Source organism: Excalfactoria chinensis, chromosome 5 (genome assembly GCF_039878825.1).
Source record: "Excalfactoria chinensis isolate bCotChi1 chromosome 5, bCotChi1.hap2, whole genome shotgun sequence".
Lineage (NCBI taxonomy): Eukaryota > Metazoa > Chordata > Aves > Galliformes > Phasianidae > Excalfactoria > Excalfactoria chinensis.
This window is the reverse complement of record NC_092829.1, coordinates 21,974,030-21,999,081: the sequence shown is the minus strand read 5'-3', so window position 1 is coordinate 21,999,081 and position 25,052 is coordinate 21,974,030. Positions and strand designations below refer to the sequence as shown.

The 25,052-nt window shown below is 43.2% G+C and overlaps 2 protein-coding genes across 3 annotated transcripts in view; one reads left to right on the top strand and one right to left on the bottom strand.

Moving 5' to 3' along the window:
- Window positions 1-541: 541 nt before the first annotated feature.
- PAX9 (paired box 9) lies at window positions 542-18,209 on the top strand. Its single transcript, XM_072338790.1, has 4 exons — window positions 542-676; window positions 1,524-2,150; window positions 4,097-4,236; window positions 17,955-18,209. The coding sequence occupies exons 1-4, from the start codon at window positions 673-675 to the stop codon at window positions 18,207-18,209; spliced, it is 1,026 nt and encodes a 341-aa protein (XP_072194891.1). The 5' UTR covers window positions 542-672.
- Window positions 18,210-20,993: 2,784 nt separating this feature from the next.
- Window positions 20,994-25,052, bottom strand: part of SLC25A21 (solute carrier family 25 member 21) — a 221,302-nt gene continuing 217,243 nt past the window's right edge. Inside the window, exon 10 of one of the 2 annotated variants that reach the window (XM_072338791.1) lies at window positions 20,994-23,993. In XM_072338791.1, coding sequence (XP_072194892.1) covers window positions 23,923-23,993 — 71 coding nt within the window. In that variant the 3' untranslated portion in view covers window positions 20,994-23,922. The remainder of the gene's footprint in view (window positions 23,994-25,052) is intronic. The other variant, XM_072338792.1, reaches the window with a different exon arrangement.

Genomic DNA, 25,052 nt, shown 5'->3' with positions numbered 1-25,052 from the left:
CCCGTAAAATGTTCACTAGTCAAAAAGTGCTTTACTGTAAAGAGGGCTGAAAACAAAGACCTACTCTGCCAGATCAGCAGAGCAAAGACAGGAGAGCCGTATGCGTTCCCAGGCACAGTCCGGTTTCTACGCAGCCGTTCTCTAAGGGTGGGGAACCCACGGAACGCCGGCCCCGGCCCCGACGCCCCGCACAGCGGTGCCCAGTACAGTACTGGCTCCGCTCCCTAATTGCGCTAATTTCTCCTTGCGCGCGGCTTACCGCCTGGCAGGTATTAGGCGGGCGTTGCTGTTGTGGTAGGGACCAGGTGCTGAGCACGTCCGCGAGAGGCAGCGGAAGGGCCGCCGGCCCAGCGCTGTCCGTCATCTCCCGCGGCCACTGGCGGGGCTGCAGGGCCGCCGGGCCGCCCCCGGGGGCGGGCTCGGGAGCGGGGGGCTGCGGCTCCCGGCCCAGCCCGGCCCTGCCCACGTTGCCCTGAGGTTGAAATGCAGAACTCAAGGCTCTCTCGCCGGGAAGTAGATTTCCTCGTAGTCTTTTTTTCCTCGCCCCCCTGCCATCTCCTCGGCGAAAAGCGGGGAGTTCGGCGGGCGAGTGCGGCCGGGGCAGCAGGAGGTCGGGAGCCAGGGGCTGCGGTGGGGATTTAGGGCGGCCCCGGAGGTGTCCCGCTCGGAGGAATGGGTGAGTGCTGGGATCTGCGGGGGGCTGTCAAGAGAGAGGGAGACTCATACCCGTGCCGTCATGTGCCACCGCGGCTCCTTATTGACTTTATTCGTGTTTCTACACGTCGGGACAGCGCGCCGAGGGGCAGAGCGGGGAGGAGGAAAAGCTAATGACTGCTTGGTTTATTATTAATGTTATTATGCGACCGTGAGGCAGGATCGCGGTAGAGTGGATGGCCGCAGTCTGTGGCAAGTTGTATATTATTCCTGACACCGATCGGAGCAGTTAACGTTTTAGCACGTTTGTTTTACAGCCGGCTGTAATCGTGCTGGTCGACGCGAGCAGCCCCAGAACTGCTCCGTACAACACGGGGCGCGGGCTGTGTTGCAGGAGCAGCGCTGCCACCGCCTCTCCCTGATCTAAAAGAATTTCCTCAACTACTTTTCCTTCCTTCCCCTCCCCCATGTCTCTGAAAATGTTTTTCTTTTCTCTTTCTTTTTCTTTTCTTCGTGTTCCTCTTCCTGTGACAACAGAGCTGAACTTTCTGTCAGGCCGATCTCATTTTTTCATCTCTGGAATGTGCTTCCTTGGAATATGCTCGGTGCACGATCCGGAGAAATCTGACATTTGTTGTCACGGTATTTTTTTTTTCTGGTGTTTTATTATTATTTTTTTTCTTCACTTTTTGTTTTTCTTTTTTCATCCCCCCTCCACTCCCCCACCCCCCCCTTCTGTTTTAATTTCGGTGATATCATACTATTTGGGAACTCCGTGTCCGGGCGATCGTTGCGCAGTGGCATCGGCCCATGAAAGCTCTCCCGAGCACAGCGCAGTGTCCGACGGCCGTGTTTGTTCTTGCTTTCAGAACCCGCCTTCGGGGAGGTGAACCAGCTCGGGGGGGTGTTCGTCAACGGGAGGCCCCTGCCCAACGCCATCAGGCTCCGGATTGTGGAACTGGCACAGCTGGGGATCAGGCCGTGCGACATCAGCCGCCAGCTCCGTGTTTCCCACGGCTGTGTCAGCAAAATCCTGGCTCGCTACAACGAGACCGGCTCCATCCTACCGGGGGCTATCGGAGGCAGCAAGCCGCGGGTCACCACCCCCACGGTGGTTAAACATATCCGGACCTACAAACAAAGGGATCCGGGCATCTTCGCCTGGGAGATCCGGGATCGCCTGCTGGCCGACGGAGTGTGCGACAAGTACAACGTGCCGTCGGTCAGCTCCATCAGCCGCATCCTCCGCAACAAGATCGGGAACTTGTCCCAGCAGGGCCACTACGAGTCCTACAAGCAGCACCAGCCGCCCCCGCAGCCAGCCCTGCCCTACAACCACATCTACTCCTATCCCAGCCCCATCGCTGCCGCGGGAGCCAAGGTGCCCACGCCGCCAGGAGTGCCTGCCATCCCTGGCACCATGGCCATGCCCCGCACCTGGCCCTCGTCCCACTCGGTGACGGACATCCTGGGCATCCGCTCCATCACGGACCAAGGTGAGGAGGGGGCCCGAGGGTCGTGAGCTCCGCAGCGTCCCAGCTCGAGCCAGACACTGAGCTTCTGTGGGACGTGCCCCGTGATTCGGGTACAACCAATGTCCGGGAGTGCTGCGGGCGTGATGGCAAACATCGGCCGTCTCCGGTGGCACCAGGGCCAAGCTGTACCAATTGTGACCGCAGGGAGCGGCCCGGGCTGCTCTCGGTGCCAGTGCCGGTGCGGCCGAAGGGTTCTCTGCCTCCGTCGGGCCGTAGGCGCCACCTCGGCGTTAGCGAGCAGTCCGTTCTCTCTGCTTTTCGCAATCAGGCCAAATGCGCTCAGGCAGGAAGTTCAAATGTCACCTAATTGCCTTAATTCTGATGCTGTATTTTCCTTCGAAGCGGTGGTCCGGGAAAACGAAACCCTGAAGGTTTGCTCCCTGTATCCCTTCCACCTTCTTTCTGTTTCTTCGTCTGGGAACCGCGCCGTGTCCCCCGGCCGTTCACTGCGCTTTGCCGCCGGGAAAGGGACATTTTTTCCATGTCAGCTGGTGCCAGGCGGCTGCTGTAGTTCCAGCAACAGTCGGGAAGAACCGCCGCCTCCAGCGCTCACCGCGTCCCGCTCTGCCCTCCCAGTGAGCGGAGGGGGGCGGGGGGGAGTTGTCTTCTCATTGCGTTTTTTAACGGCAGCAGTCCGGTTCCAGAAGCACTTCTAATTCGAAGTGATCCTTTATGCATTGCAGGTTAATTATCTTATTCCGACTTTGAGAAAACATTTCCCAACCCCTCAAGCAATACACAAGCACATAACTCTTTTATTTAGAAGTACACACGATTACTGTTTTTGCACTTATTCACCCTCTGCTTTATGAACTGCTTCTGTCCTCAGCGCTGCCACAGACAGATGTGTCTGCGTCGGCCTTAACAGCACCCTCCTGACAGCGCTTGCTCTGGGCCGGGGGGAGGTGATGTTGGTAGTAAGCATTAAAGAAATGCAAACTGTACGATCACACTCGAGTCAGAATTGTGTAGCGAGCACTCCTATTCCTGCCTCCCGCAGACACAGGCCTCTCTGCCCGCACGGCCGCCTCTCGCCTCTCCCCGTCTCTCAGAGCGGAGCCGCACGCGTCTTTCCGCGGTGTAACCCTCCCCCCTCCTTCCCAGCGCCGGGCTGGGGCTGCCGAGCGGCCGTTGGAGCCGATGGGGGCTGTTCGCCCTTGATTTATAGGATAAACTGACCTCTCTGACACGGAAAGGAAGCCCCTATTCATGGGAAAGTGTGAGATCAGCAGAAAAGGGCACTCACCGAGAGGGCTCAGTTTCTCAAGCTAGCCTCAGGTTGGTGTCCCTCCAGTGTCCAAAGGGCTTCTCAGAGCCACTCGCAGTGCGGGTGCGGCACCGCACGCTACTCCGCCGGGGGGGGAGGGGGGTGGTGGTTGGGAGAACCGTGCCGCCCGGGGACAGCAGCCGCCTGCAGAGAGCAAGCACAGCCCGGGTCTCCGTGCCACGGCTGCTGCACGAAAAGGACGGGGCACTTTTCTTCTCTTTCCACCCTTTCTGTTTGTTTTTCTTTTATTTTCTTCCCTTTAAGATCTCTCTCTCTCTCTCTCTCTTTTTTTTTTTTTTTTTTTTTTTTTTTTTGGTATGTCTGTTTGCTTTGTCTCTTTTGGTCCTAAATGTATTTAGAACCCCGTGCGTTAGGTGGCCGCTCCAGCCTTCCTTTTACAGCGGACTGCATTTTGTCCACGCATAGGCGGCGATTCCTGTCAGTCTCTCTGGCAGACTCCGAGGAGGCCAAGCACCGGGCCTGGTGGCACGATGCTCTGCTAACCGACTGCTTGGAGGGATGGGAGGCACAGCCGCCTCCCCCTCCACGGAGGACGGGGGTGCTCAGCGCTGTGCAGGAGGCGAGGGACGGCTGCCCCTTATCTCTGCTGCTAACTCTTTGCCCCCCGTGTTTCTCGCAGTGAGTGACACCTCGTCGTACCCCAGCCCCAAGGTGGAGGAATGGAGCAGCCTGGGCCGGAGCAGCTTCCCCTCTACAGCCCAGCACGCTGTGAACGGGCTGGAGAAAAGCTCCCTGGAACAGGAGGCCAAGTACAGCCAGGTAAAGGGAGAGGGCCGGCCGGGCGGGGGGGTGCGTAGGGCCTCCGAAATCGGCCCTGGGGCTGCGGCCCCTTCCCGGGGCTGAGCTCCCGCTATCGTCTCGGTGGCGTCCTTCGTTCTGTTCCCCTGCTGCTCTCGGCGCGTCTCCCCGCTGCCCTGGTGGCCGCGCTGCGGACTCTGCGCGGCGCTCGGGAGGTAGGGGAAGAATTCGAAAATGATGTGTATCTGCTTCGTACATGAAGCCTTTTTAACCGCTTAAGTAGACTGCGAACTGCCAATAATTTTATTGCAACACAGTATAACTACGACTTAACAAATCTCTGTGTAAATCCTTGTGCCTGCTAATCAAATCCTATGCCAGGGGAAAAGCTTTAAAAGAGTCTAGCTGGGCAGTGCAGGTTTCAGAAAAACACATCCAAACAAAGAAAACCCGACTGTACTTTTTCCATGGCAAAACATAAGATAGGCTTCTGAGACCCGTTGCCTTCCCTGTGATTCCTTTGTCACACCTGTAATGATTTCAAGGAATATAAATGTAAGATCTCAGTGTGCTGCCCCTTCAAGGGCAGAGGTTTGGGACACATGTGCTGAGTTATGAGTCTGCTTTTGGACTCCATGATTGGTTTGGTGCCGAGAGGAGCTGAACCAAACCCTTCTGAGCTTCTGAGTACAAATTGTGCGGCTACTTGTAGTGACCGAGGTAGAATGGGACATACCATAGAGAACAACCACTTTGTTACGTGTTCTGCCTTGCAAAAATATGATGCCCTTACTGCTATTCTATCTGTTTTGCATTATATTGTTTCTATTATCGTGTTATTATTTGGTTCGTTGCATATTATGAAAAATCTGCAGTGTTATAGCCATGACTGTGTAGTTAAAGATGGAATCAGACTTAATGTTCACCCTTCTGCAATATTATTAGGAAACAAATAAATCATTTGCAATCTTACTAAAAATTATGGAAATATCTTCTTCTGCTGCTGAGGCTGGCTGTGCCAGGGCTATGTTGTGTAAGGTGCCAGTCTGGGCCATTCATTGATTCTGCTGAAATAGCCACAGGATGAGGCTCAAGGAGAATACACCTTTGGAATCTCATTTACCCCAATGGGCACGCTGGGAAACAATGCTACGTACATTGCGTGATTTTCAGTGCTGGTCTTGGAAACTATTTTTTCTTCCTTTATCCACTCTTTCAGCATTTATGCTTTTGTCTTCATAATATATCACTGCTCTATTGTCAAAACCGGTTCTATTTCAAAGTTTTGTTCAGTCTGAAAGATCGTCTGATAAATGTAATTTAAACATATTCACTATTTAAAAATGGAGAAAATTGCAATTAATAAAGTGGATTTCATTGATAAAAATACATTGTTCAGAGAGTTTAAAAGGATGGAAAAGCTAAAGAGTATTTATCCAAAAGATCATTTTCTCTGCTCACTAAAAGGAGATACAGATGTGAATTCCCCCACTTCTTCCCCTCAATAATATGTATTAATGGGCTTTTCTGCACTACAGACCAATCTGTTCATGCAGCGTTCAGCTTGCTTACCAGCAGTTTCATTCATGTGTACATTAGTTGGCTTGTATGTCACAAGTTCAGTACGTAACTAATTCAGGACGTGTTTAAAGAAAATTAATGTTAAATAAGGGTGTAAAAAAGGATTTTTTTTTTTTAAATTTTATATTTTGCAACATCTTTTTTATTTATTGATTGATTTTTGGCTAAATGTGCAAAGTGGAATTTATGAGCCAAAATCTTGCTGCACGTAGAACTGCCTTGGCTGCCTGTTTGCTGAAGCCCAGTGAATCTGGGGTGCTGTTCCATGGCAATTTGGTTTCACCAAAATTCATCATTGGATATTTACATTTATTTTTTTCCCCCACATGTTTTGCTTCAGATGTAAATAAATGAACAGAGGACAGGAGAGAACATTGGTTCATTTATGCAGATCCAGCAATCATGTAGCTGGAGTGGTGGGAAAGGGGGAAGCCACAGAGACAATTTTCATGCCAGAAGAATTACTTTGCAATAAGCTCTCCGTTTGGACTTCAGGGTAAATGGAATTTTCATCTTCTCTGTGCAAAGCTCATTGCAAATGCTTGATCTTGCTAAGGCAGAAAGAGGATGTCCCCTGCAGAAGAGAGGTGGCTGTTATATAGTGCTTGCTCCAGTGTTCTGTCCATACAAACAAATCAGTGGAGTGCACAACAGGAGCAGAGCAGCACAGAACCCAGTGCATGTGTTTGTTTCACTGAGGTTTTCCAGTTATATAATGGGAGCAGAGATGTGCTCTGAAGCACATTAATGAAGAAACTTGTGGGACCTACAGTGGATTCTGCTGCTCCTAACTAATATCAGCTCTATATTTTAAGCATTGGCATTATTCATGGCATAGATTCATCTCCCTGCAACTTGCAAAGGACTCCATAGCTACTGTGTGGGTGAAGGACTTCTTCTTCCCACCTCAGTCATGGAAGATAATATTTTACCTCTCAAGAAAGCCCTTGGAAATTCTCACTGCATGAGCAAGACTAGAAGAATTGAGCCCAAAGAACAGACTTGCATATTCAAACTATACTGATTTCCTCCCTCCTTCCAATGGATACACAATTTGCTTTATCACAGAGCTCTGCAGCCTTGTGTTGGGGGGTAGGGGGGCTCCATTCAGCTCAGCCAGGGCTGATCCAAGAGTAGTCTGGATGGTTGCATTTTAGTCTTTACCTACACTTGGATGTGAATTCAGTCTCAGAGAGGATTGGACAAAAAAGGGAGGAAAACTTCAAATTTTGGCCTCAGCAATATGTAGTCCCGCTTGTTTAACATGAAATTGAATGGCTGAATGTAGAACGCTTTTCACTATAAGTGTTATTAATTTCCTGGTGTCACCGGGGTCTTTGCAATATTCTTTGATGTTTGGGTTGGGGAGTTGGAGAACTGCCTGGAGAACTATCATCCTGCACCAAGACTGCATAGGGAGTCACAACAAGGCTCTAAGGTCCCTTCCAACTCGCATGATACTGTGATACTGTGAACAGTGCCTCGTGAAGTTTGTATTCACTTTTAATTACCTGATGTCCCCAAGTTATCATCCTTGTGTAAGGAGCCAAATTATATTTTCCCACTGCAGTATTTTCGCACATTTCTCTTATATTGCTTTGCTAAGAGTGCAATTGTGAATCAAAGAAACTGGAAAGGAAAATAGAGCTTTTCGAGAGATTGGCAGTTTTAGGTTGTAAAAGTTTTGTAAGGATCTTATTTACATACCAGTATTCACACTGAGAGGCACTTTCATTGTGTGTTGGGGGGGAAATCTTCTATGGATAATCGTATTACTAATACAAAGGATGAATATCCTGAGTACTTTTATGTATTAAGCAGCTTATACTAATAGCTGCAATAAGAAAAAAATACTGGCTGAAATCATTGGGATACAAATCCAGTTGTACCCTGTATTTGAAATGAAATCATTTAATAAATATTTCTCATATTCATAATTCAGTTTTCATCCATCTCATGCTTGTGCCTTTCTGGACTAATGTAAGGGATGCGTAAAATGAAAGAACAGCTGATATTAGTACATGTATGAAAATATGGAAGGTCTGACACATGCCTGTCTGATTTGTTGAGACGCAAATAGCTTTGGAAATATATCTTTTACAGAATTATTTTCTGTGTGTATTGCAGGAAGCAGACATGCATGCTGCCAAAGGGAGCTGATGCTCACTAAAAGGAAAATGTTTGTAACTGGGATCTAAGAGCAAATGGTTGTTGTGAGTTTACTTGAGAAAAGTGTGAGCTGTTTGGAGGTCTGACTCCAAACCTATCGGAGCTGCTGAAAACACTCCTATTTGTGGGGGGTTTGTGAATGTGAGTTGGGTAGTCTTTCTCTGATATATTAGATGGTCCCCAAAGTAGCAAACCTTTCACCTCTGCCTCAGCAAAACTTCCTCAGCTGTTCCTGTCTTGACTTCTCAGCTCACTGAGATAGCACTCCTTTTTCTGTTCTTTGGCTGCATTCTGATGAGGTAATCCTGATCTCCATGTTGCTTGTGGCATAAAAATGAAGGCTCCATTTTAGGGCAAGTGATTGCAAATAATTGTGGGTGCAATTCTAGGCAATTATTTACACAAAAACGTAAGAAATGTAAATATTTAAGTTCCTGAACGTTGACTGTAGATGAACAATGAATGTGGTGGCCAAAGCATCTGTAATTGTTTTTATCTGCACTGCTTAGAACTCGCAACAGTTACTTTTTTGGGAGTGAGATGCAGACTTAACTTTAAATGGCATGACCCTCCTACACAGATTATTTATTGCAAAATTTCATTAGCAGAGTGCTCATTTGGTATCTTATATCCTAATCTAGGGTTCAGGGAATTGGACTCCTGTTCTGGGTCCATGCAAAATCCATTATGGCAAAGGCTCAAATCAGCAACTCCCAACCCATACCTGCAGGAAGGGATGCTGCTAAAGAGAGGGGCATTTTGGCCTCTTTGCCGTAGTACCTAACAGAACTGTAAGCAGAGATCCTGTCTGGTGTGAGGGCTCAGACCTTGGCTTGGAGACTCTCCAGTTCTGTCTTATCTCCAGACTAGTGCCTGTTATTATAATACATTCACAAAGATGGCTTGCTCAAGGTCTAGGCATCCATGTCAATGCATGTTGTGGGTGAGGGGCATGAGCTGATCCCACTACATGCACCCGATTCCTTCCCAGGTGATCTGGATGGCACCCCATTCGAACCCCATTTGTGAGACCTGCCTCTTACTGGCCACCTGCTTCCACGGCCAAAACCCAGTGCCCTGCCCACCAACCTACATGGCTACAGGGCACTCCACCCGGATGAAACTAATAAAGAAAGTCCGAGAGGTGAGTGAATGGTACAATGATACTTGGACTGCACATTGAGCATCCTCTGCTCCAAGGGCCCCAAGCAGCCAGCAGCTTCACTGTGATTAAGAGGCCCATAGTCAGGAAGGCAAGAGTGGTGGGAGATGCCTGTCACAGCCAGGGAACAGTGCTGGGGCAAGGAGATCAAACAGGACTTGATCTCTTCAGTCTTCTGATGCTTGCAGGAGAGTGAAAAGTAGATGAAGGCTGTACAATTTGTTCATCTATTGTGGCAGTGTATCAGCTCTTAGGGATTGTGTATTTGTCTGATCATAATGACGATGTCTATTCAGTGGGCTCTGATTTGACCCACCCTAACTTGCCAGCTGCTCAGTAATTGCCTCCACAGCATCAGGAATTGCTTAGACAAAGGGGAATGCAAAGGGGAGTGTTTGGTTTTCCCTAAAGAGGACAAAGTGAGGCTTTGACCAGTTTGACCCCATATTTACCCAACTTTTAACTAGCAAAAATCCCTTTGATGTCTCTGTGTTCGTAACACCTCCTTCTATCAACTTCAATTTCATTTAAATAACACTATATTTAAATTACAATGTATTGTTACATATACTGTACAAAGAAGGCATTTTTTCATACAGATTTTTGCTAATAATCATAGTTTAAAACATCTCTGTAGGAAGAACAAATACTTACTCCACTCATTGTGTTTACTTGTTTAATGCCCGTAGTTGCTCTGCAAAACTCCAGATTTTGCCAAAATTCAAGGGGTGAATTACTGTGTGAATCTGTTTTAAAACAATGCAATTGTGTTGCTAGTTCCTATGCAGGGGACTTTGTTCTCAAGGCATGACTTTCCCTCAGCTTCCCTTTTGTCCTACTAAGGGCAGCGTATCTGTCTAAAGGAAGTTCAAGTTTAATCTTTACAATCAAAATCAAACTTTATTACTCAGAGTAAATACAATTGTGAGATTTACTAAATAATAGAAAATAACCCAAGAGCCAACACTTTCATTGGAAAGGTGGTGAATTCCATTTACGCTGTTCTTCCTAAATTGGAGTGTGAATGGAAAACAACCATTCAGTGAACCTACAGCATTTGCACCATACTCAACTTTTGGAAAACATTTTAGGCAGACTTATTAGTACATGCAGGATGTGCCCTACATGATAGAAATAATTTCACAGTGAAAATCACCTAAAAACATTCTCTTTTGAGGAAGCATCTAAAATACTTGCTCAACCTTTTCCCTCGGAGAACACTCTGTTTTCCCTCAGTCCATCTTGCTCAACATTTTTTCTCCCATCCCTCTTTCCCTCTGCTGTTTTTATATGGGATTTCTCAGATTGTTTTCACCTGTTTAAGTCTTTGTGAAAGAGATATTTTATTTTATTTTATTTTATTTTATTTTATTTTATTTTATTTTATTTTATTTTATTTTATTTTATTTTATTTTATTCTTTTGTTTCTGTTGTAGTTGGTTTTGGAAAAGACATAAAATGCCCATGGCTCCTTTAGGAAAGCATCAGTGGTTGTGTGTAAATTCCAGTTAGTACTGTTTCCAAAAGAGCATTTTTATTTCCCTCAAGTGGCTAAAATTCAAAATTTGATAAGAAAACATAATTAAGAGTGATCTTGATGCATGTTGCAAGTTCAGTTAAAACACTCAGTTGATCTTACCTGATTTCTGTACTATTCAGTGCAGCTGGGGATGCCCATAAGTGAAGGAAGGAACTTTAAGTTAATAAAAAAGCATATTAAGCACAGGGAATAGGATCTGATCATTATTAAGTAGATGAGCTTTATTTTAGAAGTAGCCTGATTTGCTCATGTGGTATAATGTAATGCAAGGACTATTGAATTTAATAATGGGGAAAACAGATGTAAAGATAAAAGCATCAGTGTAAGAGAGATGGTATAGAATTGGTTAACTGAGTATTTTTGCAATGTTGCAAAGCACGCAAGGCTGCATATTCTCTGTTTTAACTGTGTCTTCAAATAGAATATCAGCATTGCTTTACATAGTATACAGAGGAGAGATCCTGTAACTTCTCAGCCTTGAAAGTTTTCTTCCTATTTTTCAAAGTCTAATGTTCTGGGAATCAACCCAGTTTGGCTGCAAGACAAACTGAGTGCAAACATCTTGCCCATGTGCTATTTTAGAAGCTCCTTAATTTCTGTGTGTTACCTCTCCAGCTCTTATTGAAAATGAGGGCACATGTTTCAAAGTAGTTTCCTACCTACAAAATGTTCCCCCTCCATTTAAGTTTTTTTGGATTTAAAAATCATTTGATTAAAATGTTTTCACTTTCCAGAATCTGTCCATTCTAGCCTTCTGCTTCCATTAGCAGAAAATGAAAGTGGGAACATGTTCAGTAAAAGAAGGTCATCATATAGGAATATGGACATGGTCTAACATGAGATATGAACACAATTTTGCAGAAAAATATAAGGAAAAGACAGCAAAAGTAGTTTGCAGGATCAGCTCTGTCTGGGTTATCAATACATCTTGCCGTCTTAGCAATTTTATTACATTTTTCTTTAAAAGTTTCTTAGCACAAAGATATAATAAATTGGATAAATCAATTCACTGTTCATTTCCGTAATGTTTATTTTTTAGGTAACTCTGGCTTACCTCTGTAGGATGTTAATTTTAGAGGGATGCTGATTTTGAATGAGTGTTTTTAGGACCACGTAATTTTTCTCATTGATGCTGATGTACTGAATAGCAGCTTCAGAATTTAGCTCTAATTTAGTTAACTACAGTATGCACCAGAATATTTTATTTTAAAAGCTTAAGAGTAACATAGGTGTATTCTTACATCTTTAGGTAATACTTTTTCTAAAATGAGATTTCCATTACATGCCTGCTGATGATGTTTTACTTGGAAAATTTGTTTACCCTTCCCTTGGGACCCCATGTGTTGTTCTGATTTATAAATCACATTTAACTTCCAATTTAAAAGGGAGATTTAGCACATTCGCTTCCTTTATGCTTTCTGTTTGCATTGATGGCTCCTAGTCTTCTTACCATCACGTTTTTGACTGATGATGTGCATGTCACAACGAACATTAGTTATCCTGTGTTTTTAAAGTAATTTGCTCTTCTGATTGAAGGACGAGGTACTCAGCTTGGCTCCCTGCTATGCTTTTCCTTTGCTGTGGAAATAATGTCTCCTCCAGTAGCTACTTGTGCCTGTGTTTTCAGGACATTCAGCAATTCCAGAAATTGTTAAAACTTTTTGTTTTGAGGAATGGGCAGTAAGTGTGTCTGTGATGTTATTTAGCCAAGTCCACTGTTTGCTGGAAGCTGCTGCTCACAACACTGTGCTCACACCTCCATGGAGCTGTTTCATTTGCTTTTGGGGAAAGTCTCGGGGCTGGAGGATAAAGGCAATCACTGAGTTCACAGATCCAAAGGCAGGGAGGCTTCCTTCCACCCAAGGAAGTGTTAGAGTTGGCAAACACAAGGCAGCAACCAGAGGCGTGTTCCTGAAGCAGTGGCACAGGCAGAGCTTCTGCTGGCTCTGACAGGGGAGCTTGAGCTGACTCATGTCCAAGCTCATCAGAGCTGTCAGATCAGCTAGCTTGATCTTGAAGCCTGTGTCACTTCTCCAGAAACTCTTGTTTCCTAAGCATTCAGAATGCTTCCACAAAACAAATGCTTCATCTACATAATACATTATCCCTACAAAACAATACTGTAGCAATTACATTACAATGGACAGACTCAAATAATTTAACATGAGACGAATCATAGGCATTCTTTTGAACAGTGTCAACTGTCTACTTTAGAGTCAGACTGTGAAACTGAGGTGGCATCTATCTCCCATTTGTACCGTGTAAACTTGGAATGAGATTCTTTGCATGATTGTTATCAGTTTAACATAAATGCAGACATTCAATTTTGAATGCTATTTCTGAGAAACTGCAGATGACTCTGGGTCATTTTTGGAAACATTTAGATGCTATGCATGAAGGGATCACATGGAAGGGATCTAATTTTGATACTCAGAGAACATATATAGCAAGCAAAACACTGAGAAAGAAGAGCAGAGAAAGGGGTGAAACAAAGCAGCGTAACTCAGTTACTGGATGTAAGTTGAATTTATGCCTGAAAGTGGAGTCTAGCTTGTGTTTTGTGTTTTTATTAACGTGTCCAAGACAGAAAAAAAGTCACATTGCTTGTCTGACATGGATTAATTGGGAAGCCTGTGCAGAAATTTTGTGACCTGAAATGCAGCAGAGAGGAGGCCAAGGCTGAGCTGTATGGTGTGTTACACCAGTGTAAGCTCCATAGCAGAAACTGAGTTGTGGGTGGCAACCTTAGGTTTTGACTTGTAGGAATCTAAACAGTTGGTGAAAGTTATTTGTTCCAAAGACAACCCCGCACAATCCACCCACCCCTTTATATCCCAAATCCCAAACAGACTGAAAACAATGCACCATACTTAGAGTGTCTAAGACTACAAGTCCTTCAATTTAAAACTACTGAGTCAACTCCTTCCCTGGTGAAAATGCACACAGCATCATCATTTTATATCACATAAAGTGACATTTTAAGTCTCTGTGGCTTTGATTCCTCTTGGATATTCCTTTCACTTGTGCTGGCATGTATCACAGTAACTCAGTAGGACAGCACGAGACCGAACTTGTGATCCTGACTCGGCTGTTGTTTGCAAGTACCTCTGTGAGAACATGTTTCACTGAATTCAAGGATCACGTGTTCTAGGTTGACAGCACAGCCCTGAAATTTGGAAGCAGTTATTCCATCAGTTGCTTCCAAACATCAGTAGAGGCAGCAATGAAGAGCAATTGTTTCCCTCTGCTCTCTGTAGAAGCCAGCCAGGGAAGCAGGAACTCTGATCGTTGCTGGCACAGGAGACTTTCTCCCTCAGTAAGAGCTACATGTTAGTCTATTTGTTTTTAAATTGTTTCCCTTGAAAAGCAATGGTTTGAATTAAGGAGAAAAATGTTTATAAAACTTAAAAACAAGGTTCAAGAGGCTCTTCGTTTAAAATAAGTTCCAACGGTTTTAAAAATCCATAATCACCATGGGGTTCTCACTCTCCTAATTATGAATGTTTGGATTTTGGTGCTCATTTCCCCTGCCTGAAATACTGCAGGATGAATTATTGACTTATGAGACTATGTACAGGCTCATGGAACTTAATCCTCTCAATTTATTTTAAGTGAATGTCACGTTTGTAAAAAGTGCCAGATTGACAGACAAGAGTCAACTCTTCTGATAATCTGCGTGCTTTATCTACAGCTCGTTAGCAGAAAAGCCCTTGTGGCTAAAATCATTGCATCAAATCTCTCAATGCTGAAAGTCAGAGATGAAAATTAGTGTTGTTTTTTATTTTTATTTTTTTTTCTGAGTGGCACAGTTCTAAGTCACATAAGGTGACTCAGCTTGGAACTGGGACTACAGGAGCTGCTTTGCCAGGATGGCACAATCTCCCACTGAAGTAGAACCCCGCTCTGTGTGGGAATGGCCCTCGCTCACCCCAGTGCTGCCTGTTTTTCTCAGACACCTATTGACATTCACATCACTCAATCTTCAAGCTGTAAATCTTGGTAGCACTGGAACTAAAATACAGGGTATTAATTTATTCAATGAGGGAGAGACAATAGCTTTCAAGCATCTCATAGGTCCCGGGAAGTCCCTACATATGTGACTCCATGTTCTGCACCAAACGTTTAGGGCAAGATCTTTCTCACATTCAAAACAGTAAGACAGCATGAAAACATCAGTTCTCATGGTTGTAGGTTAAGAAAAGCATGACCCCCAGCGTGGGGTCAGGCAGGGCATGGGCCAGGGAGCCCTCCCAGGGGCTGTGCCTGTTTCCGGGCAGAGGGAACTGAGCTTTAGGGCTGGGTATGCACAATGCTGATCATCCTCAGTGTTGAAGAATTGGCCCTGGTCTATTTTATTTATGTTTATAGACATAATCATCATCTCTAGAGACTCTTCTTTTGCCTGGATGAAGAGTTTAGGTTTGTACACAGCAGGAAGCCATTACTTGAGGGTTGAAATCTACCTTTCCCACCAACGGACTCTCGGCCTGTGATAGTGGGATGGGGACAGGTGTGTGGCAAAGTGACTGCACCAAGTTATGCATCATGCCACCAGCTTGGCATGATGCAGAACTGCCCACAGCTTTGAAGGATGCATTCATAGCCTAAGTACGAGTACTCGTTCTACTCAGATGAGATGTTAGAGCATCCGTCTTTTCTAAAGAGTTCTAGGAGGAAGCACCAGCGGTTAGAGAGCATCCTACAACACAGCAATCTACACAGCATATGGGAAACATTTTCTCTTCTCTACAGCAAAGGAGGAGGCTGGCTTTTCCCAGAGCCACATGTTAGAGGGGAGCAGTAATAAGGCAGGAGGCTGGAAGGGCAAGTGCCTCCTCTGTAGTCTAGGAGGAGTCTTACAAAGGCACAACCAAGTGTTCATAGGACATCACCATTTATGCTGAAGCACTATACTGCAATGGGACTTTCAGCCTCTAGCCTGCTGCTGGGCACCAACCTGCTTGAGAGTGGGCAAGCCTGGAGGAGCACATGGACATCCAAAGAACCTCTTCTGAGCCTTCAGGCTGGAGGTTTGCCTGCCCCATGTTGCCACACCAGTAATGGGGCTCCCCACGGACTAGCTCCAGGTCTCCTTCCAGCCCCCACCAGGGTTACTGCCATTCTCCCTGCAGGATTCCACTGGGTTGTGGGCCTTGATGCCTGTGTTACAATCTGCCTCTGCTGGCTCTGCAGGCCTCATGAACAGCTTTTTGTTGCTGTTGGGAAAACCAGATATATGCTCTTTTCTTGTTTCATACTCTGTGGAAAAATATTTACATGGCAGAAGAGGCATGGAGTTTGGGGAGCAGCAGCTATTTTGGTCCTGTCATGCTTTTTACCTTCAATAAATTCAGTGAAATAATTTTCCATGTGATTTAAGAAGTGTAGAAATTTACAGTGCAATTATTTGAGGGTTTGTATTAATTAGCATTGCTGAAAACACTGATATTTAGAACCGAGGCTAAAGTGTAATTCTGAGACACAGTAGGAGACATGTAATTGGAGTTGAAGGTCAGGTCACGTATTTGGATTTTCAAAAGAATAAGGTGCGTGCAGCCTCAACAAAGTGTTTATGGATTTGGAATGACAATTATGTTGCTGCAGCAGCTGTATGTTTTGTACTAATTAATATCCCTATTTGAGACTTATGGCTGGAATCTCCTCACTGTCTCCTGCTGTTTTAGATTGCTGCACACATTTATATTGACTCCAGCAGGATTACTGCTTGTTTTCCCAAGCAGCAATGAGAAGACAGTCCAGCCAGTGGAACTGAGTTACATTGCTAGGAAACATGAACCTGAAACTAGGCCAGTGCCATTTATGGGGATAAATATTGGAAATGTGGGCAAGTGCAATTTGGACAGAGATTGATCGAGTGAAATGTTAACGGTACCTGAAGTTTCAGCAGGAACAAAAGTCTGTTTTGCTTTTCAGCTCTGTACTGTCCAGGGTAGATCCAGTTTTATCAGGCGATTAAATCTTTGAAAAACCTTTCTGAGGAAAAAAAAAATACCACCACAGATTCTAAAACATAAACACTACACAAGTCAAAACCTAAGCAAGACAAATGATCCTGTTTTGTTCCTGTTCTGCTGAAGAAGCATTTACGGGATGTGAAGTAAAACACTGAACTTTTTTATTTAAATAAGGAGTCATTCATTGTGAAATCCTATCCCATCAGACTGAAGGACTCTCCCTTCTTTATTTAAATAGAAACCCTTCTCCTTAGCCCACGGTAGGACCTAAGAAAATAGCTTGCAGGAAAAGACCTAGCCCTGTAATTGCTTTGTGCACAGAAGTGCTATTGAAACCAGGAGAAGCTGTGAGCAAAGAATATTTGCAGGGTTATGCTAGAGACACCTAGAAAATATTTTAAAAGACATCATCAGTAATAATACTACAGTTCTGACTCATGATCTGAGCAAACAGTTACCAAAGAGTTTCAGATGTTTCAGTTCCCCAGCTACTTGTTACCTTTCACTCTGGGGAGCCTTATGTCGGGATCTGTGCCCGTGCCTGACTGTTGTAGTTCAGGGCTGAGCCTGCTGGGGCTGGAACAGGTGAGGTGCTGGGATGGATCCATCACAAATAGCAGCAGCATTAAGTCTTGAGCATCAGCATTAGATGCAGTCACGGGCTGCAGGAGTTCCTGGCACTGCAGGTGGAAATACAAGGAGACCATACTAATTGAATCAGAATATCATGAGTTAGGAGAGACACACAAGAATCATTGAGTTCAACTCCTGGCTCCACAAAGGACTGCCTAAATATGAAATCATAACAGAATCACAGAATAATACTTGTTGGTCCTTGTCTTGCTCTTGATATGTGTTTCTTAAGTATCAGCAGCTGGTTATGGCCATGTATAGGCTCCTGGGGAGGTGTGCGGGGCTGATGCAGATATTTGGTCTTAAAAGCAAAATGCAAAGGCACCTCTGCATTGTGGACATCCGGGTATTTGTGTCCAGTTGTCACGTGAGCATCACTGGTCTTGGCTCCTGTACAAAGCCTCAGCAGCTTTCCTTATGGCAGATAGGCTTTATTATAAACTCAGTTGGAAGGGACTTAAAAGATTATCTGACTCCAACTCCCTACCATGAGCAGGGACACTTAGATCTGGCAGCTCAAGGTCCCATCCAGCCTGGTCTTGAACACCTCCAGGGCTGGGGCATCCATACCCTCTCTGGGCAACCTGTTTCAATGCCTGACCATCCTTATTATGAAGAATTATTCCTTTATGTCTAAAGTGTTTTTCTCCTGTAGAAACATGTCTCCCTTTCCTTTCAGGCACACAACGGCCTCCCAGCAGTTGGAAGCTTTGTATCAGCACCAGCCATGTCTCCCTATGCCACATCGGCTCAGGTGTCACCCTACATGCCATACAGCGCAGCTCCTTCCAGCTACATGGCAGGCCATGGTTGGCAGCATGCTGCAGGCACGCCGCTCTCCCCTCATGGCTGTGACCTCCCTGCCTCCCTGGCCTTCAAGGGCATGCAGACGGCCAGGGAAGGCAGCCACTCAGTCACAGCCTCTGCTCTCTGATGCAGGAGCTGCTCCAGGCCAAGTGTCCCCAGCACCAGGCTCACAGACTGCTCTCCTCATGCTGGTGGAACCCGGTCTTTCTCCTCCTGACTTGTCTCCTACAGGACTTCTCGGGACTGAAAGAGCTGAAGGCAGCATCAGAAGCAGAGAAGAGCATGTTGATGCCCTTGCACTCTCTAAGTAAAGATCTTGTGTCCCTCAAAGGGCCCGTGGAAACTTGTCTAACACTCCTCTGGTCAAACCACACATATTTATTCTTAATCACCACAGAGTTGTTAAATGTGCAATTGTTGTTAAGATTTGTGTAGAAATCAATAAAGAAAAATAATCACAGGAAATTCTGCCACGCCTCAAATCAGCAAAGGTGGTTAAATCAAAGGTATTTGCCAATGACCTGTCTTTAGAGAACAAATAAGGTTATGCGATCCACTGCTATTGAGATCACTTTTTTTTTTTGTCATTTTGTTGAGTTTTGGCAGTCAAATACACAACCAAGACAATGTGTGGCTCTTAGATTCTTCTGGCATTTCGTCATCATCAGGCAGTAATATGTTTGTATCTTTATCCATTTGTAAATATAGGCTTTCAACAGCATTTGTCTTCACATCCCCGTACATTGTTACATTTTCTTCATTTTCTTCAGGTGTTTTTTTTTTTTTTTTTTTTTTTTTTTTTTCTCTTCTTGGAAGTTAAAAAGGTGACTTTCTGGCTATTTTTAGTTGTCTTTGCACAGTGCAGTGATAGCTTCAGGTGATGAGGTTTAGGGATGTTTCTTTCATATCTGTTCCCTCCCTCCCTCCCTCCCTCCCTCCCTTCCTCCCTTTCTCCCTTCCTCCCTCCCTCCCTCCCTCCCTCCCTCCCTCCCTCCCTCCCTCCCTCCCTCCCTCCCTCCCTCCCTTCCTCCCTCCCTCCCTTCCTCCCTCCCTCCCTTCCTTCCTTCCTTCCTTCCTTCCTTCCTTCCTTCCTTCCTTCCTTCCTTCCTTCCTTCCTTCCTTCCTTCCTTCCTTCCTTCCTTCCTTCCTTCCTTCCTTCCTTCCTTCCTTCCTTCCTTCCTTCCTTCCTTCCTTCCTTCCTTCCTTCCTTCCTTCCTTCCTTCCTTCCTTCCTCCCTTCCTCCCTTCCTCCCTTCCTCCCTTCCTCCCTTCCTCCCTTCCTCCCTTCCTCCCTTCCTCCCTTCCTCCCTTCCTCCCTTCCTCCCTTCCTCCCTCCCTTCCTTCCCTTCCTTCCCTTCCTTCCCTTCCTTCCCTTCCTTCCTTTTTTTCTTTTTTTCTTTTTTTCTTTTCCTTCAGTCTACAGTGGAGGATTCAGCATCTCATGAAATACAGATATTTCTTTAGCAGAAGATTCAAAGACTAAAATCCTGCCAAGTAACTCTCCCATGATGCCCTCAGCCTCCCAGGTTCACAAAACACCAATTCTGTGTTAAGTACACAAACAGAAATAGATGGAAAATATCTGAACAAGTCTGAAAACTGCAGAGGAAAAATGCTGTTAGTGTGAAACATGCAAAGATGCTTATAAAGCCATGTAAGCTAGAAAAAACACTGTGAAATGGAATTGTACTTTCATTGTCAGCTCACTCATGTCCAGCATTTTTGGCCCCAAGATTATGCTGTAATTTTTTTTTTTTAAAGAGGAAATCGTCTTTAATTTCTGCTTTAATGAATGTAAGATACGGCTCTTGGTAAGGTTTACATTGTTGTTCTGAAGCATTTCTTTCCCTTATAGTTATACTGGTGGTGGTGCTACAAAGACAGATATTTAATATTAATGACTCCCCTTTCTAGATTTCTGTATCCAGTGGCAAGTACTCTGTCCCAGTTATTTTGCTTTAAACTTCCTGACTTTAATCCCAAGAAGGCTAACGTTCCGATCTTTGAAGATTTACCTGTTTTCTTTGGGCAATAATAAAGTTCTTAATATTATTCCAGAATGCTTTCCACATGATGTAGGTATGTTCAGAATATGAATATGGAAAGAAAAATTAAGATTGGTGTGAGATTTCATATCATTCATAGAATATTAATATATTGTGTATTTTTATAAATGTGCAATATATTAAATTACTTCAGAGATGGTTAAAACCAAGGAGAAAACGTCATTCTTCAAATATTGCTCTATCTGCATACCACATTAAACATTAATTCAGCGGGAAGGTGAAATGTACAGTTCTCTCTTGAAATACAGTCCTCTCTGTGGATTTCTGTGTCTCATCACTGAGATGGCCGTGGGCAAAGTTTCCTAACAATAGAAGTAACAAGCACAAATGCTGCACACAGTAAATCCACTAAAATACAGATGTACACAACTGGCTGCTGCCACCTTTGCTCTTTGCATTAAAAAATACTTAACAGTATTTATCTACAGAACACAGGTATTGTACCATGGCCCTAAGGAAAGAAAGATCTGATCTCGGATATGATCCCGTAGTCTCAGGCCTAGTACAGCCAAGGAATTCGACAGCTGGTTAGCTTTAATGAGATGCTTAAGCCTTTGCCTTTCAGTAGAACATTTAAAAAAAAACTCATTTTGTTGGAAAGCACTACATGCAACAAAATGTGCACACAAAGTGCATTTCCACACTGCCATGCTGTTAGTGAGGTGACTGATTCTATTCTGTCTTTATACAGTTGTAGCTGAAATAAGGTGAAGGTTTATGCAAAACAAACAAACAAACAAACAAACAAACAAAAAACAAAAACAAACATCAAACAGCAATCAACAACACCCCCCCAAAAAAACAAACAAACAAACAAACAAAAAACAACCACCAGAAAAAGCACATAAAAAGAAATGGGTTTATTTCCAGATGAGATCTTAACTAAAAATAAAATGAAAATTAAAATAAAGGAAAAAGATCACAAACCAATAAATGATTTAGTTGACAACGAGACTTCATATTTCAACCATTTTTTTCCTGGTTTATCCAATTATTGAGCAAGCGTACTCATTGTTACCCATACAACACAACACACATCAAAGGAAGAAGACATAAAAAGGTAAAGGAAGAGCAATCTTTCAAATCACAGCTTTTTGAGTTCCAAGGATTCACAATTCTGTAACGGAGTGCAACAAGGAAATTTCTGGAATAGAAGTCCCATAAGATACTGGTGTGTTTTAGAAGATAGAGAAACAGAACCTTAGCTTGTGTGAATTGCTTCAATTATCTTGTCTTCATCTTAACTGGTCTACTTTTTAAAGCCAAGACAAGATATGACATCAATTAATCCTTGCTTGGGAACACACACAGCATCATGAACCATCTTTCCCTTATGTTTGTTTAGTGTAGCACTTCACGCATTTGCTTGGTGTAAATAATACCTGACTCCATGTGGAAAATCAGCAGGGCTGTGTGGGAAGCATTGCTCAGCATGAGCAAAAGGGTCTGACCTTGTTCCTTTGTGATTGGCTTGTAGGTATTTTTTTGGTCAAATTTCACAACTTTTATTTTATTTTATTTTTTAACATAAACATATGATGCAGAATACTTCTTTGTCTAAGGATTTTCCTTACTGTTCTTACTCACCTGTAAAATTAAAACCACAAAATGTTAGCTTATTACCCATAGAACTTTAAGCCAATTCATGATAAATGGATGAAAAACCCAAAAAGTAATGTTATTCAAATTATGAATAGGATTCAACTACTGCTATCAGATACAGGGGTATAAATCTGGAGTGAACCCACTTAGGTGAAGGGGATAATTTGGGAAATACACAGACCATGTGAGTGGAGAATTTAAGTTTTTGGTATGAAAAGACTAGGCATCAAATGCTTAAATGTTTTTAAAGAAGTCAGTGAAGCCTAATAGTCCCAGTGACAGCCTCACTGTATTTGCATGGTCCTGAGGTAAAACTGAATCTGACACCATATTGCACCAGGAAGGACTGGCCTGGAAAAGGCATTAAAAAAGAAGTTATATTCATTGGTTTCACTTCTAAAAGAATGCTGTGGGGTTTTTTTTTTTGCTTTCAAATGGTTCTCTCTTTTTCATCAAAGATCAGGGTGAGCTATTAAACGAAAAAAATCATATTGGAAAGGATGTAAAACCTAAGACTATATGCATATACAGTATGTTTAAAGTCTTTTATTTTTTTATATTTTGTATGCCCTAAATTAATAAAAGACTAATTATGAAGCATTTTGCTTTTCACTTTTGAAATGATCATAGCAGCATCTTCTCTTTGGCTAAGTACTGATATGAAACATTTTGCCTTAAAATTATAAACTACAACAGAGCTAATTTTTTTGATCTTAGCTACAAAGTAACATAGGAATGAGAAATTGCTATTGTCAAATTAAGAGAAGAGAGGTTAAGTGAACATTTTAGCACAAGCATCCCTGAAAGTGCTTACAATGCACATCTATTTTTATCCATTTGTTGCTTTTTAATGCATTAAAAATGCACTTGTGACAGACTTTATGTGTGAACTGTCATTTAAAAATAGCAATTGCTGGGAGAAAGATTTGTACCTCTATAAGAAGAAGAAGAGCACTTGAACTGTAAAGACAGGATGGGGTAATCCAGAAATGATCAGCAATTGCAAGGTATGCATTCATTTGACAACAAATCTTTAGATAAAGGGAAAATTTTAATGACAGAATAAATTATTTAAAGAGTTCTTGAAAATAAGCTGTCAGGTGGTACAACTGTATGAAAAGGAACTGTCTTCAGTCAGCCTAGCAGAAACACATTTTGTTGAGCTAGTAAGAATGCCTAATTAAGACCAGAGTATGTCACCAAAATATTGCTATTATGACAGTGACATGGAAAAGCAAAAATCTTAGCTACGCAGCAATAATTTCTATCTAGAGGAAGGCAGAGGTGTATATATAGTTAATACTGCATACACGATGGCAGCCTAGAATACTCTTCTTCTACCCTGTGGTGGTGACAGAAGGCAAAAAGGTAGTCATGATACCATGAGCTTTTTTAAGAAAAGAAAACAGATGCAAAAATAGCAGTAAGAAAGATCCTGTACATCTAAAAGTATTTCCTTTGTTATCTATGTGATTCTTTTATGATTTCCATAATTGCTATGTATCTGAATCTAACTTGGTTTAGAGTAATTGCATTTAGTATCTTCTGTGACCTGAGTGAGCTTTATACAATATATATGGCTATGAACAAGCAGGACATCTAATACTATGTTTATTTCTAAGGCCGTGGCTAGCCTTGCTGTACTTTTTCTGTCCTAATTCTCCACAACATAAGAAACAATTCTGCCACTGCTGAAATTATACCAAACATGGTAAAACTGGAATGGAAACAGGACTCAATTTTGATGCATGAGTTTCTAGAGTTTGGCTCATATTCCTTATCTGGAACTGTCATTTTACTCTATCTCCGTATCTGGTCCTATGGAATTATTCCAGTTTTCTCTTTAAAATGCTCTGATAGTCACTATTTTATATTTCAGCTGCACTTTTAAAAGTACTGTCTGCACAGCATAATTCAGCGTCCAGATTTTGTTTGTCCTTGAAGAACTACCTCGTGTCTCCTTTATGTTTTCTCTTGACACAGAAAAAGAAATTACAAATATTGACTTGGTTATCTACTTTACACATTTTTAGGCAGGTATCTACTTGAATGTTTTCTTGTACCATCAGTAATCTGAGGGCATTCATAACTGTAACAGCTGAGAATCACTTTCACTTTATTAAAACGTACTTTAGAAAGCATATAGTTTTAAGGACTACGCTTTTCAGAAGCACTACTTGGGATCCACTGTGTCATGAAGCCATGCATAAACGTACTCATAAACCAAAAGCATCACTGCACCACCTGGAAGAAAATATATTAATTTATTACATACAAAATTCAGTATTTTTAAGTTTTTGCAGAGTATTTAAAGTTTGTTATCTAAGACAGAATATGGCAAAACCTTATTTGAAAAACAGTTAATTCTAGCAATTTCCTAATTCATGAAAAACTCACCAGTTCTTGGACCATATGTATTTTACTTGATGTTAGACCATAAATTGATGTGAAAAGCTTGTATATTAAATTAAACTCATCCACAGTGTACTTCTGATATTTTTTGTAATATTTTTGCAAGATTAATTTGTGTTCATTCTTTTACAAGTCATCTTTTTCATCTGTGAATATATTTGTGTGTCTGTTTGGAGTTGGATTTGGCCATGAAAGAACAACTTAAATTATGGAATGACAAAAATACATGAAAGGTAAGATTCACAAAAGGTTTTATACTGTTTGTTTATCACATCTAAATTAGAGGATTGCAGTATTTAAATGAGTATAGTCTTCCTGTGTCTTCACCTAACTATGAATTCACTGATTAAGTGTTGATTTGATGAAGTGGTGTTATCTGCTAGCTTATGGTTAGCAGTACAAAATCACACCTTAAGCTCAATAAATAAAATGAAGCCAGACTTAAGCTCTGCTGTTGCTGTATCAGCTGTATCAGCTGAAGAAGCAAACATTTCAGAAGCTGTGTATATAACTAAATATACAAAAAGAAGCTGCTAGTTGGAGAAGATGGGAAATAGAATCAGGTTCAGGGCTCAGGGAGGTTGTGGATGCCCCGTCCTTGGAGGTGTTCAAGACCAGGTTGGACGGGGCTCTGGGCAACCTGATCTAGTAAAGGCGTATGTTTGGTGGCCCTGCTAGGCAGGGGGGTTGGAACTACATGATCCTTGAGGTCCTTTCCAACCCGGGTCATTCTGTGATTCTGTGATTCTGTGATTCTGCAGTAGTGTGTTACAATGTACTACTGGCAGGTGCCAGCACTGGGGCACAAACATTTTCCTTCCCTTGCCTTTTTCCTGTTGGCTTAATGAGCAGGTTGCTGAGGCACAACAAACAAGCGCTGCTGAACTGGTC